This window comes from Caenorhabditis briggsae (assembly GCF_000004555.2).
Source record: "Caenorhabditis briggsae complete genome, chrX, whole genome shotgun sequence".
NCBI lineage: Eukaryota > Metazoa > Nematoda > Chromadorea > Rhabditida > Rhabditidae > Caenorhabditis > Caenorhabditis briggsae.
Window position 1 is genome coordinate 1,997,053 of NC_013491.2, and position 19,520 is coordinate 2,016,572.

At 39.3% G+C, this 19,520-nt stretch overlaps 3 protein-coding genes across 3 annotated transcripts; 2 read left to right on the forward strand and 1 right to left on the reverse strand.

Annotated features, from left to right (window-relative positions):
* Positions 1–692: 692 nt before the first annotated feature.
* On the forward strand, positions 693–2,312 carry CBG16149 (the record flags this gene model as incomplete). The annotated part of the gene is made up of 4 exons (XM_002643438.1): positions 693–771; positions 856–939; positions 990–1,045; positions 1,944–2,312. 4 exons carry the CDS (start codon positions 693–695, stop codon positions 2,310–2,312), a joined length of 588 nt encoding a protein of 195 aa, XP_002643484.1.
* Positions 2,313–3,150: 838 nt separating this feature from the next.
* Positions 3,151–5,302, reverse strand: CBG16148 (the record flags this gene model as incomplete). Its single annotated transcript, XM_045238865.1, has 5 exons — positions 3,151–3,511; positions 3,819–4,095; positions 4,315–4,733; positions 4,792–5,191; positions 5,242–5,302. 5 exons carry the CDS (start codon positions 5,300–5,302, stop codon positions 3,151–3,153), a joined length of 1,518 nt encoding a protein of 505 aa, XP_045095908.1.
* Positions 5,303–12,915: 7,613 nt separating this feature from the next.
* On the forward strand, positions 12,916–17,169 carry CBG16147 (the record flags this gene model as incomplete). Its single annotated transcript, XM_045238866.1, has 12 exons — positions 12,916–12,987; positions 13,603–13,692; positions 13,776–13,874; positions 13,937–14,005; positions 14,047–14,118; positions 14,177–14,242; positions 14,284–14,340; positions 14,385–14,428; positions 14,751–14,894; positions 14,939–15,972; positions 16,140–16,250; positions 16,718–17,169. 12 exons carry the CDS (start codon positions 12,916–12,918, stop codon positions 17,167–17,169), a joined length of 2,310 nt encoding a protein of 769 aa, XP_045095909.1.
* Between the last annotated feature and the right edge of the window lie 2,351 nt (positions 17,170–19,520).

Below are 19,520 nucleotides of genomic sequence, written 5' to 3' on the forward strand. Positions count from 1 at the left end.
GCAATACTAAAAAACGTGATTTTCTGAAAAAAAAATGCCTGTCAAAAAGTACTGAAGTGCTTAAATATCAGCAAAATGTTAACATTTTTCAGTGGATTCTGTTCTAGATCGTTCCGTTTTGTCCGTATTGGCTGAAACACCTTTATTTCTGTAAGGACATGCAGAAAATGGCACCGAATTCGAAAATTTGGGGATAAGGTTTTTTGAGCAAGCCCTATGGGGACCGTTGTCGTACCATTGGGACCGTTATCGGAACGTTGGGACCGTTTTCGGGACATTGGGACCGTTGTCGAAACAATGAGACCGTTGTCGCAATTCTCGGGTCCGATGTTGGGACCGGCAATACCGTTTTGAGACCGTTCTTTCCGGGAAAAGCCAATTTTTTTCAAATCAGGCAAGTTAGAATAATGATGGGAATTGGAAAGAAATGAAAAAATAGAATGCGTTGTATGCAAAAGTTCAATTTTCGGCACTTTTTCAGTGGTAAATCAATATTTTCCGTCCTCCCGAACTATCGGGTACCCGCCAGCCGGCCGGTCGACACGTACTTACGTCTTCCTCTCATTTACAGCAGCAGCAAACGTACGCGATGCGTCTGCGTCGCGTGTCTTTAGTATGTGTGTCTATTTCATTTCGCCTCCCGCCGACACAGCTATCATTTCTCAATTTCCAAAGAATTACGACTTGCAAAAATGGCAATAGTAGAAGAAATCGATGGAAATCCTAGCGATGAACTTCCAGAGCAGGCTAATGCACCGTTTATGAGCCTCCGTGAGTTTTTATTTTGAAAATAATGTGGAAAATGAACAATTGTCATGGAAATTCGCAACGAAACGCTTATGAAACGAGTTTCAGGTCAAATCAAAGCCTGCGGACATCTTTTACTGGGAACACTTCAGCTCCGTTGTGAATCACATGGTAGTCCGGAAGATCCACGAAGTAAGAATAATTTTTTAATGAAAAAAATTGCCATTTTATAATTTTTTTAGAAGAGGCAGTTATGGCAAGAGTATTCATCAAAAAGCGTCTTCGTATGATCCCAGAAGTAAGTTTTTGGTTTGAAAATATGACGAAACTTGCCATACAAAGCATGAAAAGTTTTCAAAAGCCTCGGAGTTCCACCTAAAAACGAGTTTCCATTATTTTTCCGTCGGAAAATCGATATTTTTAGGTATTACGCTTGTGGGCAAATATCTGATGTGTTATTCCGAGCACACGTTGAACTGAAACTGATATTGGACTCAATAAATTGAGAAATAATCACGTTTAGTAAATTCGTTCATGCCAACCGAGTGCATATGCATCTGAAAAAATTACGTTTTCCTTCTAAAAACTTGAGTGTACGGCAAAATACCGTAAGATTAACTAAAAAAAATCTCGCGAACAGAATGGGATTTTCTGTTGAAATCACAATTTTGATGCGATGCATTCCTTTAAAAGATGAGTCAGAACTTTTTGACGGATTCTGACGCCTGAGAGCATATACCAGGTCTCGAAATTTTGATTTTAAATGAGTTTATATAAGTTTTTATAAGCTTTGCCATAAACCTTGTGCGTTTAAAGCTATTTATCAAAAATCCCAGATGTAGTTATGAAATATTATAGCATTAAAATCGGTCAAAACCGTCTCGACAGTAGCAAAACATAAAAAAATTTAACAAAGTATGCCGGAATAAGTTACAGATCAGATTTAGTTAAAGATTTGAAGAATTCGCAATGGAGCTGAAGTTATTATGTCTTCAATGAAAATACTCCGTTTTTTGAAAACGGTAGAAGCTTATCAGACCTATCCTAGCTCGATAGCCAGACTATCGTAAAGCTTGAGCGCTAGCTAAAACCACATCGGAAGAAAAAAGAGACTGTTTGTAGGGCTACTGAGGCTCGTATGACATAATCACGACCGTCCCAATATAAAAAAGTCACTAGAACAACTTGATTTTCAGACCGATGACAAAAACAGTCGTGACTACGTTCTTCGATCGCTTTACAATCTTCTCGACACCCATTTCGCTGTGATCTTCAAAAAAATTGGACAGATTTCTGGAGAGCTCGCGTTCTTGTCCGGAATCCAACACAGTCCAGAATTTGACAGTGTCGAGCTTCAATTCGTCTGGGCATGCGATTATCTTTTCAAGTCGGGTCAATTGGAAGAGGTCAGCCGAGGCGACTTCATTGTTCCGGAAACTCCGGAGTTCGAGATGCCACCACTGGATGATGTTGGAGAGGAAGCTGAGAGAAACTTCATGGCCGAGAGCGAAATGGAACTTCGTCGTCAGCTCGAAGGATATCTTTCCATTGAAGGAAAACAGTGATTTTATCTATTCAAACTGAATTATAATGTTTCAAAGCACAGTTTGTCCCTTCTTTTTTATTACTCAAAATATTCTAGTTGTTTTTTTTTCAATCAAAAACTTTTTTCATGTTTGCTCACTCGGTTCAGATCAAAGCCCCTCTCCTCGTCTCATCATGTCTCTCGATGAAATCAAAGCAAATAGTTAGTATTAATTCATCTCATGTTTTTCCTGCAATTATCACTCGTTCTTTCCAGTTTTTTTTCCAATAAATTATCAAAAATAAATTTAAAAAAACTTTGTTTCAAATATATAGTTCATTAGCATCAGATTCTAATCGGGTTTCAGAGTGACAGAATCGACAAAAAATGGGAATACAAAAAAAGAAAAATCAGATATGATAGAATTCGACGAGTGCTAGAAAATGCTACTATTTCGAAAACTGTGTCTTGTCTATGAACAAAGTTACAAGTCATAAAGTGGCCAGGCCTTGTCGCGTGCGCCTGGGCTGGTCCTTTGTTTTTTGTCTGTAACTTTGTTCATAGACAAGACACAGTTTTTTTTTAAAAATAAAGTCCTTTTGTAGCACTCATCGAGTTCTATCATGTCTGATTCAGTTGGTCTGAAAATATTTATTCTGGAAGAAACTATTGCAGATCTCGCGAAGACCCGGCAAAGGCTCGGTCGAAAGTATGAAAAAAAATGAATCTCGTTTTTTTGGCGAGAAGTTTCAGAAAAGTAGTGATTTCAGTCAGATTATGAAAATATAAAGGTTGTTTTTTCTGGTTAATTAATTTTTTATCTGGTTAATTAACTTTATATGAACAATATATAATGGGAACGAAACAAAAAACAAAAATTAGGCGGAGTTGATCATCTCTTGAACTTTTCTCTCCAACTCCGAGTTTCCTGACATTTTTTGAATTTGCTCCGAGCTCATCCATTTAACAGCTTGACGAACAATCTCATTCCCTTTGGTTTGATATTGCGGAAATTGATCGACCAAGGCAAAGGTCTTTTCAAAAACAATATGTAGAACTCTGTCGGGAATGAGTAATCCTGGAGACACAGAGTTCACAGTAGCTTCAAGCATTCCGAGCATTAACTCGACAGTTTCGTCTTGCCAACTAGTATAGAAATCACGTTTATTGAAGACGTTGTAAAACATTTCAATAATGTCAGCAGTGTCGGTAGGAAACCGTGAAGTTGATAGTTGATGTCTGCAAATAAAAATACGATAATTTTTCTGATCCAATCCCAAGCTGGAGCATAACTCGGTTCGAACTTGAAATTTTTCCAATGAAAACATAAAATGAAATGTAGAGCTGTACAAGATCTTCAGAATACTACCAAATTCAACTAAAGATAACTTTTGATTTTCAAACGAGGATCCCTATGTATAATCGTCAGCCAGTCTGGTGTCATTAGAAAATAGTCAAAATTTAGCATCAGTTTTTGATTTTTTTCGAGTTGTTTTTGAAGAAATTCCAAATTCAAACTGAGTCATTACTTTCTAGATTAACTCACTGAAATAGTTCCGAGCCCAAATAACGTGCCAGTGTAGTGACTTTGGTTTCTCGATCGAATGGCTCCCGTAACACAAAAAGTAGTGCATTTTTGACGCGACAAAGGTCGAAATCATCCAAATGTGTAAGATTAGCTTTTACTGTTTCGAAAACGTCTTTCATGAAATGGCACACCAGCGTATTACGATCTGTCCGAAGTAAATACCCAAGAGATTCTGACATTGAAAACATATTGAGCATTTTCATTCCGGAAATTGTAGATTGGTTGCATGGTGTACCTGGAAAATTCGATACAAGAAAAATGGAAATTCTAATGTACATAGAATTGAAAGGACTGAAATTTATATTTCGGTCTGAATAATCATTAAATTTTATCGCCATTTTTAGATCAATTTTAAATTTAAAAAAGAACATGTTTCTGAAAATTCTAATCAAATGGCGTATTTAACAATTCTCCAAAATTGAGAATTTACAATAAAATTTTTAAAGAAACTTACAAATCGCGGCAATCGTTTGCAATGACGAATGGTTCTTCACAAATTCCTCCAATTCATGCTCAGTGACAGCAGTCGTTGAGCAATCCAAAAACTCTAGCGCTTCCATTCGTACTCCTGCTGCCAACATATCTCTGATTGGATTCGTACCTGTCTCTGACCAGTTGTCACTGAAATGGTTACTCGAGACGTCCAAATGCTTCAGAGTCTTTAATTCAAATAACTCTTTGTATTCATTGATATTATCCAAATCTTCATGACATAACAAGAGATTTTGAAGATTTTCGAGCTTATTGATTCCATGAAGACTTGATAGACCTTTTACATAGGAAATGTCCAAAACCCGAAGATTCGAGAAGCTAGCGCAAAAGCTTGGGAATTGGAATCGATCATCATCAAATGTGTGACAACTGATATCGATACTTTAGAGGTTTGGAAGAATTTTGCGAACCTGAAAAATATATAAATTTCAGAGCCAACTGAAACAAGTCCTCCACCTCTTTTTCCCATCCTTTAATGTATCCCTGATCTGATGCCATCCCCAAATGAATCAATGATCTTCTCGAATAATTATTCATCGATCGATCAAACATAGTCACAATATCGAGGAATTCTTCACCATACTCGGGATCGGGAAAATCCATCTCCAGAAACCACATCTCTCCAAAATCCAAAGAGACCAAATTGAAGTTTGCCAAATTTAGAACTGCTTCTGTGTCGACGTCATATTTGCGGAAATCAATTTTTGTCACGGATAATTGATTTTTGTACTCTTCTAGTTTCCTGTAGTTTTCTCCACACACTTTGTCTTCGTTGAAAATTTCTCGAACAATCGCATTGCTGCACTTTGTATCCAAACGGAAGTCGAGCGATATAGTCTCTGAAAATTCAAAATCAATTGTACAACTATTAAATAATTAGGAGAATTACCATTTACAATTCCTTGAGCAACTGATTTAGCAGCGAACTCGGACAGGGTAGGGAAAGGCATGCTTTTCTGAAAACAAGGTAGTATGTAGGTGTTTCCAATTTTTGCGTGATAACGTGCTAAAAAGAACATGAGAAAAACCGGAAAACAAGAGAAATCAAACACTAAGATATCAGAGATGTCCGGATTCCGGATTCCGTGAAAAAAATTTTTGTCCGGATGCCGTATCTCGGATTCCGAGAGAATTTTTAATTCCGGATTTCAAAGGAGGCCAGACATCAAAAATTTCAAAATTTTCATTTTTACTGAAAAGATATAACTCTGAAGTATAAATATAGCTATGTACTTAAAAACCTGAAAAAAACACTTCAAGGACGAAAAAATGCTCTTTTTTGTCACCCTAATTTCTTCAATAGCTTGCTGCTGCGGCGTCGCTTCATAATGTGAAAAACGCGATGGTCGCCTCTTACACGCGTAGTGTAGTGGTTACGCTCTAGGCTAGTATTCAGGAGGTCAGAGGTTCAATCCCTGCTGGTGTTTTTACTTTTTTCTTCCCTTGTTTCTTCGGATTGAACTTTTTGAACTCGGAATTTCTGAAGGGCTACCAGCGTGCCGCCGAGGCCTCGCTCCGAGGTATCAAAATCAGTTGAAAATGAAGAAACGTGTTTTATTATGTTAACAAATAAATTATGAAAAAAACTACAATTAATTTTTAGAAAGAGACATAACAATTGAAAAAAAACCACATAATTAAAACAATCCTCGTGCAGAGCTGGTCGTCGGAAGGTGAAGGAAGCAGTAAAAATGGAGACGTCTCTGAAAACCTTAGTCATAAAACAGTTTTTTATTCCTAGAGTAATAACGAGAAGTAATGAGATAAATAGGAACAGTGAAGAAACGGTTATCGAAGAGAAAATAGTTTTTTTCGCATGCCTATAAAAAACACCGGCGACTGGCAAAATAATCGGTCGATAGAACTTTAAATTTACGTAAAAAAATTCACTTTTATATGGGATTTATAATAAATAAGAAAAAAGAGCTTTTTTAATGTTTGAAGTCGTTAAAAATTGAAAAAAATAAAGTCGGGAAATAAAAAAATAAAAATGTTTGCGCGTCGGATTGCGTGCTATAGGTGCAAACACCGCGACGGCAAAATACACATTCCCTGAAATTTTCCCCGAAATTTTTGCTGTCTGCCCTCCTTTAAGCATATTCGTTAATTTTCAAAAATCCTCTGACTTTTTTGAACTTCCGCTACTGAAAATGCAAAAATAAAGCACGATATGTGCTTTTAAAACTTTTCCGCCCATTTGGAGAAACCCTAAATTCCGGATTCCGGGTTTTTTTTCATTCCGGATTCCGTATTCCGGATTCCGGAAAATTAATTTCATTCCGGATTCCGTGAAAACATAAATTCAAGAAAATACACGAAAATTGTACAAAACTAACAAAATGCCGGTAGAAAATCGATCAAACCTGATTTTTTCTATGCATAATTTAGTTGCGTACGTTTGATCTTCAGGCAAAAAAACTGGAAAAACATTTGTATACTCTCCACTCCCCGTTCATGAAAAATGGTGAGTGGGGATGTATTCCAACGTTTATGCCAAGGGGTTATATTGAAATGTTTCGGGGTGCTTTAATAGAATATACCCAAGAAAACGAACGTCTCCCATCACTGCTAAGAACAGAATGAGGAAACGAGAGATACAGGTAAGAAAGAGAATCAGACACTAATAAGAGTGCATGCACATAATAAGAAAGATGACCTCTCATTATCTCTGGCCCGTAAACACCGACACGCAAAAATGCAGACACAGAGACAAGTGCGCGAACAGAAACAAAATATTTTAAATTAAAAGTTGTGAAGTCGAACAAAACACTTAAAAAGAATGTTTGGAAATCCGAAAAAAAATGCGGTCCCGCATCGTTGGGTGTTAATTTTTTTCAGATGATGAACATTTGTTTATGAACAAAGAAAAAAGTGAAAAACTCATCAAATTTTACTGATTTACAATAATTTTGGCTTACTCGGTGTGAAAAAAGAGGATATTTGTTATTAGGCGATAAATTGTTCGGAATTTCAATGTTTTAAAAATGATCAGTAAAAAAAAAGTGGTTGGAGGAAATACCTGACGTCCCGCGTATCCTTTTATAATTCAGCTGAAGGTTCCGTCTTTTAAAGTCACTCTAAAAATCTGAAATTCTGGTGAGGACCACTGTGCAAACGGATAAATTCAGTTGAAATAAATTTTTGATGAGTGATTTTGGTGCGATACAGTAACTCAATACCTTTTCAATTTTGCTCAAGCTCCGTCAAATATCGGAAGAAGGTTACTTGGTTCTTCATGGATAAAACTGCACAAGTGTTAATTGAACACAGTTTGGCAATCATTAAAATTTTTGAAACTTGAAAATCTTACTTTCTTGCTTGGAAAATCTCCAAATTCGCTCTGACAAAAACCCCTCCAAACCATAAATTTGGAAGTCAATTATCTCGAGCCCTATGCGAGATATCCAAAATTTATCTACAGATGAAAAATTGGTGACACTGTGATAAATAATTTTGCAGTTGACGAAGTTTTGATATCTTTCACAGGGCTCAAGATAATAGGGCTTAACGTGATTTTCATTAGGAACAATACGATATTGTGATCTACCTAAATCCACCTTCTTTATCAGAAACTTTTATGTTTCGTTTGTGTCTAATGTTTTATTTGCCTCAATCAGCTCTCTCTCCTTCCCACCTTATGCCCTCATCTCCTTTTTTATCATCAATTTTATTATTGGGGGAAAAAAGAAATGCGAGTGGGTGTTCTCATTCTTTTTTCTTCTTCTTTTTTGTCTTCTGGTTGTGCTTTTTGGCCCAGCAGTGTGTTCGTGGAGTGAGAAGGAGAAGAAAAGTACTAAAGAGTAGTGAACTTGGGGAGTCATAATGGAAAAAAGGCACAGTGCGATGGTGGATGGCGTCTCGTATAAGTGACTTGAGGAAGAAAAAAAAACACTAGTAAAAATAGAAGAGTCCAAAAGTGCATTTTGATTTTAAGGGGGGGGGGGGGGGACTCGGCGCATTAAAATTGGAGGATGGTTCTTTTGGGGAGAACTGTTGAAACGGAAAAATCTGCGGAGATTGCTCATCAATTTTCCTTTTTTACAGCTCGTTTTGAACCGACCGATGGATCATGCAAGGCTAGACAAAACAAACTTATAAATGTTCTTTTTTTTTATTTCAAAAACTGGCAAGCAGGAGCCAGAAATGTACAGTAAGATTGACTTTCTCAATCATTTGTTCCATTTTTAGCCGGTCCGAGGATCGAGAGAGCACTGGCCATCAGAGAGGAGATGTGGGCTCCCGCTTTTTTCTTACCACCATGATCCATCTGCTAGATAAAGAAGTCTAGGATTTTCTCAGGAAATCGATTTTTGTTCTTTTTTCATCCATACAACCAACATTATCCATCAAAGATGTCTAGTAGAAATTGATAAAATGGGCGGAGCATCTGGTGCTCTCTCCATCTCTCACTCGCCATGCGGAACCGTCTACAGGATGCATTTTATTCTGACTGTCGTGTATGCTTTTCTTTCTCGTTTTCTTTTTGGCCCTCGTGGTTTTTCAAATTTATTGATCTGATTATGGGTGATGACTCAAAATGCGGATCGTCTCGTGGTTGGGATTGTGTCGTTCCGTCATTTGGCATTGGGTGTATTAATCGTTTTTCATAAGGAAAGCTTTTTTTTTCAATTTTCCGAGCTATGCATACTGGGAGTACGCTTTTAGTTATCTGAAACCTATTATCTGCAAATGAAAATAATGTCATTTTCAAAGGTTTCTCCGGTTTTGTTTTCAAGCTTGTCGTTTTGTCAGAAACACACGTATCAGCTTTTTAGAATCTATGCCCCTAAATCTAAGTTCATTTTTTTCCGATTCTTCATTCATCGCAGTGGTAGAAATTTGCATCTTGAAGTTTGGCAAAGTTCTATACCATAAAGCGTATCCATTGCAGATGGGTTGCGAAGGTGTAAAAAGGGGCGGGCTCCCAAATCCTCTGCCTGGAGCTGTCTCAAACTCTTGTACGCCGTTGGACAAAGTCTTAACACTGTTCATTTTGTTTTTCCTGACGACCTAGCGTGCGCGTCTTCCTCTCTTATACTCGCCCTGTTAGGAGCAGCGACGCGACCGCGCTGCGCATTCAAACTTGGCTTGGTGCCCGATTTCAAATCGGGGTTACCTTCCCCAATGATGTGCCTATGGGCCGCCGCCCACATCATCATCCTTGTCTGGTGATCTCTCAAAGCTCCCCCTGAAACACCGTCATTACAGTATAACCTTTGTCTACTATTTGAATAAGCGAGGTTGGACAGAAAAGAAGATATTATTGTTGCCCGAAAAAATCAGAGTAGAAGAGAGTATTTTTTGCAGTCTCTATACGGTATGTATATCGAAGAGGCAAGCCTAAATAGCACATATTCGGTGGAGACGCAGAGAGATTATTGTTACACTGTCTGCGTCTCACCTCTAGTTTTTTTCAAAAAACAATAAAAGTGACTCGGAAGTCTGGTTGTCTCGTGGTCATTACAGTATTCCACTCCTTTCTTACTTTACGGTCTCTGGTGTGCATTTTCATCAGTCTCCCTACTTTCGCTCGTTGAATTAGAAAATCATCAAATTTAATCCAGCAGTAGACAGAAGTTTGTCAGAAATTTCAAGTATGGATAGGTCTATCCTGAAGTATTTCATATATGTGCTGATGTTTCTCCTCTGATCATATTTTGGAAAATTTTGTTACTTAACGGTTCGCAATAGTTCCGAAGCCCATGACACCACTGACAAGATGTCCTAGTATCAAGTTACTATCTAGAAAATCTGGCACCAAAGCACGTCTCTTCATCTTCCCGGTTTTTATACTCTAAACAATTTGTCGGCTTTCTGTGTTTATCATAAATCAACGAAGAGGTGTCATAAAATCGACGAAGTCAGTCGGGCAGCGCGCCTGCTTCTCCCGCCAGACGTCTTTTCGGAGATTAACGTTGCGGTAATTGTTACAAAAGAGAGCTGGATGTCTCGAGCCGGACCAGTTCTGGCAAGATTACGATCTTATGTTTTGATCAGAAGTTTCACTTAAACCTAATAACTTCACATGAAAATCTCCCTTTTCCCACTTTCCTTTTCCAGCCTTCATGTTTTTCAAACATCATCTGAACTACCGTACCCCTCTCTGCCCTTTCTCACGATTTTCCCATGAGTAGAGAAGCCGAAAAAACATTATTATTACGCAATTTTCGAATTGCATCTCCCTTTTCTCTCTATACTCATTACGCCATTCGAACTTTTTATCCCCATGCGGTTGGGAAACTGAGACATTTTCAAAATGGACGGAGCTCTCTGTCTGGTGCTCTCTCCATCCCTCACTCGCCATGCGGCACCGTCTACAGGATGCTTTTTTTCTGACTGTAGTGTATGTTTTTCTTTCTCATTTTCTTTTTGGCCCTCGTGGTTTTTCAAATTTATTGATCTGATTATGGATGGTGACTCAGAACGCGGATCGTCTCGTGGTTGAGATAGTGTCCTCTCGTCATTTGGTATATTAATCGCTTTTTATAGTTAAAACTTTCTCTTCAATTTTCCGAGTTATGCAATTTTGAATTTCATCTTCTTCCTCTCTCCTTTCTTATTACGCCATACAAAGTTTTCATTCCCATGCGGTTGGGAACCTGAAAAATTTGCATTTTGAGCACCACGACCGCGCTACGCGTTTGAACTTGGCTTGGTGCCGAACTTCAAATCGAGGTTATCTTCCGCAATGCCGTGAAACGGACGAGCCCCCCTTCCCCATTTTCGTCTCGTGCTCTCTCAATCTCTCGCTCGCCCTCTAGACACATTACAGTATCCCTTTCGTCTACTATTTGAATCAGTGAGGTTGGAGAGAAAAGAAGATAGTGACTCAGAATTTTGGGTCTCGTGGTGTAGACCGTGTCGCCTGGTCATTTGGCACAAGGAATCGCCTACTTAGAGTTGAATTCTTCTATAATTCCTTCTTCCGTATATCCTCCTTGCGGTTTCCCACAACTTGCTGGATAAAAGAGAAGCCGAAAAAGACATAAGTATTATGCAATCTATGGATGCATCACTTTTCTATTTTCCATTACGCGATTTGAACTTTATTGAAGTCCTTTCACGTGACCGCGCTCCGCCTACAAATTTGGCTTTGTGCCAAAATCATACAGTATTCTTTTCGTTTTGTCCCTAACGGCCACGTGTGGGCTTCCTCAGTCTTCCTGCTTACCCTTGTCGTTTTTCAGTAGTATCGATCCAATATTCAATCCAGATGATCGGATTGAAATAGAGATAGTGATTTTAAATTTTGATCATTTCGTGGCGTAAGCCACTCTCTGTGAACTGATTCTCCCCGGATAGACAGAAGATACCGGCTCATATTCTCGTCGCCATCACAGTTATAGGGCATTTGGCTCTGGACTCAGGTTTATTCCTTTTCCGATGATTGGGTTGAGTGGTAGGAAGTAACGTCACACAGGATGCCATTGACATTGTAGGATCGGAATTGTGGCTGTAAGATTAGAAGAGGTCAACAAGTATGTTTCCTGTTTGCAAGTTTGCAAGCACATGATGTAGCGGGCGTCGCCCACATCACCGTTTGTCTAGTGCTCTTTTATTTTCTCTCGCGTCGTGTGACACCTACAGTATCCCACCCGCTTGTTTTCCTGACGTCTACCTCTTTTTTAGGCTCCCTGCTTTCTCTTTCTGTTTTCAACAATCTATGATGTAATTATTCAAGCAGATGGATCGTAGTGGTGAAAAGAGAGACGGGCGCCCACATTCCCCATCCCCTGTCTGGCGCTCTCTCTATCTCTCGCTCTCCCTCTAGACGCATTACAGTATCCCTTTCGTCTGCTATTTGAATCAGTGAGGTTGGAAAGAAAAGAAGATAGTGACTCATAATCCTGGGTCTCGTGGTGTAGACCGTGTCGCCTGGTCATTTGGTTTGAGGAGTCACATACGCGGAGTTAAATTATTTTAATTGTTGGAAACGTATTTTCCACGGATAAGAAGCTGCGTTTTGAGCTGAGCACTGGCTCCAATGCAAAGTTGACACCGTCGTTACAGTATTCCTTTTGTTTTGCTGACTGGTCCTCCTCTTCCTCTCCTTACTTTCTTCAAATTTTGTTCATCTATTGTTCGAACTAAGGCGATCTGACAGAAGAAGAGAATGTGACTCTAAATGATGATCGGACCGTTTCGTGGCGTATATCGTATCATCTACAGCGGAGCATGACAATCATAAAGACTTCAAACAGTTAGTCGGGAGCATTTTCGTTACTTATTTTTGAGGTGGAGCATACTCGGACATACTCGGAGTACTGTGTCTTCTGAAGTCAGAAGAAAAACAGTTTCCACCACCCAGTCTTCACATCTCTTGCTCAGTCAGTTTTGAGATTTGTAGAACTTTGAAACTTTTCTTTTCAAAGACCTTGAAATCGCCTGGCAACTCGCATTGAAACCCTTGACATGAAAAATTGCTTCTTGTTTTCTCCCCCCCCCCCTCTCTCTCCCTCTCTCTCTCTCTCTCTCTCTCTCTCTCTCTCTCTCTCTATGTTATGATGGCTGAATGAACTTTTCAAATGATCAGTTTATAAAAAATATTTATGTTCATTTTCAGATGGGCAAAGGATACAAAAAATCATATCCAGCTCCGCAACCTCCGAATTCGGGACGACCACCACCACCAAATGTAAGTTGCACCTACTCCAGATGGGATGAGTTAAAGTCAAACTTCTTGGATGCGACTGTCGTCTTTTGGGCGCTGGTTGTCCAGATTTCGCGAGGGATTTTCCCAGAAGGTGCCCGAACAGCGCTCAAAAGCTGGCTGGCTTCGCTTAGGGTTCACCTACCAGGTTCTACCTTCGCATTGGGTTCGCCTAAAATTTTTCAATTGCCGAGAAGACGCCGAAGCTCGCTCAAAAGGTGGCGGCGCTCTAATTTTGCTCAAAAGGCGCCCATGTTCGCTTGAAAGACGGTAGTGCAGCTAATTTCGCTCAAAAGACGACAGTCGCAGCTGAGTTATCAGCCTTAAAATAGTATTGAATGACTCAATGAGGTTTTTACTTTTCCTTTGAGCTCAATAGTCTTAATTTCTGTGAGAGATTTTAGTTGCCTGGAAACTACAAAAGTCTTAGTAATATGTATCATGATGAATATTATGATAGCTCAACAATTTTTGATATCTCTGATTGGAACCGAGACAATTGAGCAAAGGAAGAATAGTTTTAATTTCTCGAAGAAAGGTAAATGAGGTTGTTCTGCAAACTCTACAAAATTTCTTAATGAAAATCCGGCTCCATCTCAGATTGCTTTCGATCCAAGTCGTCCACCTCCACCTCTGAACCAGAATCCGAGTTACGATCAGCGGCCAGGATTACTGGGACCTCCATATTATGTAAGTCGTTTACACGCAGGAATATTTCGAAAATCAAATCATAGTTTGCTCTATTCAACAATTGATTCTTTAAATATTTCTAGGATCAAACTGTGATGATACCTCATCCCCTGCCACCGATGCCACCTGGCCTTCAGCCGAGTTATCAGCAGCATCAGCAGCATCAACAGCAGTATTATCAGGTTTGTAACATTCTTTCCAATTCGATGCTCTATTCAACAATTGATTCTATAAACATTTCTAGGACCCAATTGTAATGGTAGCTCATCCCCTGCCACCTGGTTATCAGTGGAGTTATCAGCAGCTACAACCGGTTTGTAACATTCTTATTTTCAATCTATAAACATTTCTTAGGATCCGTCCACGATGGTCCACTATCCAATGCCACAGCTCGGACAGATGCCATCTGGATATCAGCAAGTTCAGGTTTGTAGCATTCTTACTTTGATGCACTGTTCAACAATTGATTCTAAAAAATTATCAGGATCCTACAACAATCATGCCTCATTCAATGCCAGTTTCCGGACACTTGCTAGATCATCAAGGCCAGGTTTGTAGCATTCTAAGTTTTAATTTGTATAAAGTACTCAGGATTCTTCAACGATGATGCCTCATCCAATGCCATATCACCACCATCAACCGCCACAGGTGAATAAAATTCCAGAAATTAAAGAATATGTAGTTGATTTCAGAACCATCAACAAACACAGCAGGATTCTCTTCCTCCACCACAGAAGTGAGTTGGGGAGTAACTGGGAAGTGCTTAAAATTTCAAGAAGTATTTAGGCTATAAAGCAAACAGCTGAATTCAGCAACACAAAACATTCAGTTCTAGCCATAAATCTGTCCCCAATAGACTGACCCCCCCCCTAACTTTTAATTTTTAGTCAATTTACCACGGATTGTTTGAAAGATTTCAAGAAGTGGTCAACTGACAAAGTATGTTTCATATTGCAATAAAGATTTTGTCAATTGACCACTTATTGATAAAATATGAGAAAGACACTAATTTAAAAAAAAAACTGGAGAAACTTCCTTTAAAAAAGCATTGTTTCCAGATCGACTGTGAGAACAGTGCAGACCGAACTCGGTCCCACCTCTTACCGGCAAATTGTCGGTAACGAATACGAAGTTCTCTTCCCAGGAAAAAAGGGTACAGAACGTGTATTCAAGGAGAATCCTGAAGAAACGATCAGAGAACTGTGAGTAATTACTCTCAAACTGTCAATCAAACAAGTTGTTACAGGGCTGCGAGAATCAGAAAAGGGCCTACGGGCAAACTTGAAAAAATAGAGCGAAGAATAGAGCATTTGGTAAAAGAAGTTGCAGCTTTGAAGCTCAATTGCGTTCGACAACCAGAGCCAGAAAAGCTGTCGCAAGTCTGTCAATGCGTTGCTGACACGAAAGTCATGGAACCGGAACCATCATCCACTCTGCCACAAATCGAGGAGGTTGTCGAAGCTGGTTCTTTGATTCTCCGCTCGGAAGCTGTGCCAGAAATTGAGAATGAGGATGAGCACGTCAAGGATAAGGAACAACTTGAGCCAGCAACCTCGAATTCTTCTCCGGAGACCATCTCAAACGCCGTCGGAAACTCACCAACCGCAGAGGAGATTCGCCAAAAGAAAGCTGCCGAGAAAAAAGCAAGAATAGACGCAGAACAGAAGAGGATTCTGGAGAAGAAGCTCGAAAAGGAACGCTTCAAGAAACATGAGAAGGAAAAGAAGAAAAGGGAGGAGGAGGAGCGAAAAATGAAAAAGGAAGCGGAACGGATTCGGAAGCAGAAAGAGAATGAAGAGAAAACCGCCAAAGAACGTGCTCGTCGTGAGCAAGAAGAGAAGGAGATGAAGGAGAAAGACAAGCAGCAAAGAAAGAAGCTCCATGACCAGAAAAGGGCAAAAAGAGTTCAGAAGAAAATGCGGAAGGAGCAGAAGGAAGCCGAAAAGATTGCGGAACAAACTGCGGAGAATGCGATGTGGGAAGATATATGTCAAGAGTCGGCCGAATACAACTTCCACGCCGCAATCACCTCACGCGCGCTATCCGACACAGAAATTGAGCTTGTTCTCAACGATAAATTTCCGGAAGGATTCAATGTCGAGCGAATTGAAACGAAACCAAATTTTGTGAAAAAGAATGGAAATGAAATTCGATTCGAAGGAGCCGAAGGTGAAGATGAGGCGACTGACAATGGTGCAGCTGGATCTTCTGGAGAGCACAGTCAAATGGATGGAGACGAAGGATCCACAAAGGAGACTCCAATCCTAGTTAGCAGCCGCAGTGAGTTTTTAGAGGAATTTCGATTTAATGGTTTAGAATGAATCAGGGGTATGTGGAATGAATTTTCCGGAATCTTCAAGTTTTTATGAAAATTCCAAATTTTCAATATTTTGAATTTGATTGGTACTGGGCCAACCAAATGTTTGTGTCAATTTGGTTTTTTTCAGGACGTTCCTCACAATCCACCATATTTGAAACCATCTCGGAAGCAGACGAGTTAGCAGAAGAAGTTGAAATTCAGGAGGAATTGAGAAGAGAAGAATTGAGAAGGAGTCGTAGTAAGTTTTTCAGAACATGTGGTTTTCCACATTAAGAACATTTTAGAGGTGTGCGGAGTAGCTTTTTTCGGAATTTTTGGAATTTTTTTTGAATACCGTAAAACCTCTAATAGAACGACACCCGGATCGTCCACTTTGAGCCCATATATCTCATTTTCTGTGAAAGATATCAAAAAGTGGCTAACTAGTAAAATGTTGCTGATATCCTGATAAACATTTTACTAGTTAACTACTTTTTGATATCTTTCAAAAGAAGTGAGATATATAGGCTCAAAGTGGACGATCCGATTTTACGGTATTTAGAAAAGTCTCGAAGTGTTTGAAAATTGAAAGCGATTCCGCACACCTCAGATGAGCGGAATAGAAAATTTGAAAATCCGGTGGAAGGAATAAGGAATTCCGCTCATCTCTGGCACACCTGTTATTTGAGAAACTAAAAATCTTATTTCAAATTTGACTTTTTCCAGAACGATTTTCGTCAACTACATATGACTTGTCAGACTTCGAAGAACCGGCAGAAGAAGCTGACGTTCAGCAGGATGGAGAGGTGGACGAATCGAGAGAAGGAGAGTCCGAAGATCCTGGTAAGTCGTTACGTTTCCGGGTATCAAAGGTTTGTGAAAAAAAAGTTTGTTTTGGATTTTTCTTTGTTTATGAATTTTTCGACAATTCTCGAAATTTTTGGAATTTTCGTTCGGTTTCGGTTCCACATACCTCTCGTACTTGTCCAGCCAAAACAATTTCAGCTCCAGAGGTGACTCCAGAAGCTTCGTGGCCAAAGCTAGAATTGATTCCAGCGGAGCAAGTCGATGATGACACTTATGCTGTTTATGACGAAAATGGAGTGCAGTATTTTGAAGTGATCGGAGAAGAAGCTGAGGATGAGGAAGATGAAGCTGATGAGGAGGTAGAGGATTGATGTTATTTTCTCGTTTGGCTCCTATTATTTGTCCAATTTGTGTTGTGTACTTTTTGAGTATTTTCCACAATAGTGTCAAAACTAGCGTCCCATCCCGATATTAAAATTTTTCTATCCTAGCATAATGCCAAATATTAGAGTAGTAAGTGTTGTATGCACCCAGATAATTATTTTTGCTCACTTCTCTTTTCCAGTTCCTCGACAGTCACAATGCTGCCAGCTTAGTCAGGTCCCTAATTCTTCAATCATTTCTCGTTACCCTTGTTTTAATTATCATCAAATTGATAAGATTTATCGTGTAGTTGTAACGTTTGAGAAGTTTTGGGTGTATTTCGTGTGATTTTTGGGTATTTTATCAGCTCAGATTAGTTTTCCTAGAAGTCTTTAGGTTTCATTGATGGCTTCGCTTGAATAATTTCAACTATTACATAAGAAACGGGAACCTTTTTCACCTCACACAACTCACTTGACATCCTTTTCTACTCTCAATTCTTATTTCCATCACAATCTGATCCTTTTTTTTAAATCTCCCATTCCCAATATTATTTCATGAAATTTCTTTTCCCATGTTATTTTAACTATGACAATACTGATATTCCAAAACATGCCTTAATCGATTTTTCGTGTATCGATCCCCTATTCTTCTCCCGATCTTTTCAATTCCCCAGTTTTCCAAACACAATCTGATATTTCAGTTTCCTACCCACATCAACCAAACACATTTTTTGTCAAAACACATTTCAAAGTTTTATCCCGAAAATGCCTTATCTTTTCCGAGTTTTCACTTTCCCATCGGTTGAAACCAAATTATCCCCTAATGCATTTCATTGCCCTTCAAGAAGCCCATACGATTCCTTCAATTGTTCCACGTTTGCCCAATAATCCAAAAATGCATTTTTCCTGTCGTTATGCCGTCTCAAGAGTTTCATTTTTTAATAATCCAATAAATTTATGTGGTCCAAAACTATTGTAATTTTCAATTTTGGTTAGCTGTTCGCGGAACTTTCCGTTTAATATTTTTGAATATAGCACATTTTGGATTTCCAGAACCATCTGGTAATTTTGTCAGAGTAAGTTGATCACAGAGATGCACGGACAGTGAAAAAAAATTTTGTAGAGGCAACGGACAGACGGTGGACAGCAGGAAATGGACAAAAATTGATTCCACATAAAGCGGACAACAAACCACGGACCACATACTATGGACTATGAACAGTTCGTGCAACTCTGGTTGGTAAGTTGAGTTTTAATTGAACCGGAGGGTGTGCGGAACAGAATTTCGAATCAAATTCGGACTGGAATTTTTTTTAGATTGTAAATATTCAGGATATGATTTTTAGAATTCTGAAAAAAAACCATATCTTCCATTTTAAAAATTTCGTTCATTTACCTTTGAAAGTTCCGAAAATGTAGAATTTCCAAGTTTTGGAAAATCAGAAAAATACAAAATTTCAAAATTACAGTTTCAAAACTTGTGGTACTCCAAAGTTTCAAAAAAAAAACCATTCCGCACACCCCTGATTGCACCCTCATCTTGAACTAGTCTTGTGCTATGATCAATTGATCCCAATACTGATATCCGGATTGACCGCGCGCAGGCTCGGAAAGAGCAAAAAACATGCTCGAGTAGCCATGCACCCGATGAGTCCGTTAATTTTGACACATTTCACAGCAGGCATCTGTTACGAACAAGCGCCAATATTCATAAATGAAAAAACGGCAACATTTTTCGGTGAATGTCAATACAAAAGCAAATCCATCCCTCGTCACCAGCATGAACACACACAAACATAAACACATCAAGCTTTTCAGCCACCCCCCCCCCCCCCATTGTGGCTCGGCGCGTTGCGCATGTTTGAGCTCGTTTCGTGAGCCTGATCACAGAAGACGAACAGTCTTTTCCACCCATTCCGTTTTTCCCGCGTTGGCTCTCGCCACCATCATCGCCCGTTCGACGTATTTGCCTATCTTCCCTCCGATCGCTTTGCTTATCTGCGTCTCGCGAGCTTTTCCCTTTGAGCTTCCCCTACCGTCCGTTTCTCTAATCACGATTTCGGACTCTTCTCTCTCTCACACTTACCCTTAGTACCCGACTTTTTATTTACTTGTCTCTCACTTTTAAATACTTTATCTAAGGGCGGAAGGGCACTGAGTGTTGCTATATTTTTCTTACAGCTACCCATTTCTGTGTTTTCGCTTTTTGACTGTGTTCGTGTGTTCACGGCTCTTTAGAACTCTTACCTAGACCGCAGTGACTAGTTGAAAAAAACGCCAAAATCACTCTTTTGTACACTCGAGGCGCAAAAGTGCAAAAATCGGATGTTATACAAAATTTTTGACTCGACTTTTTA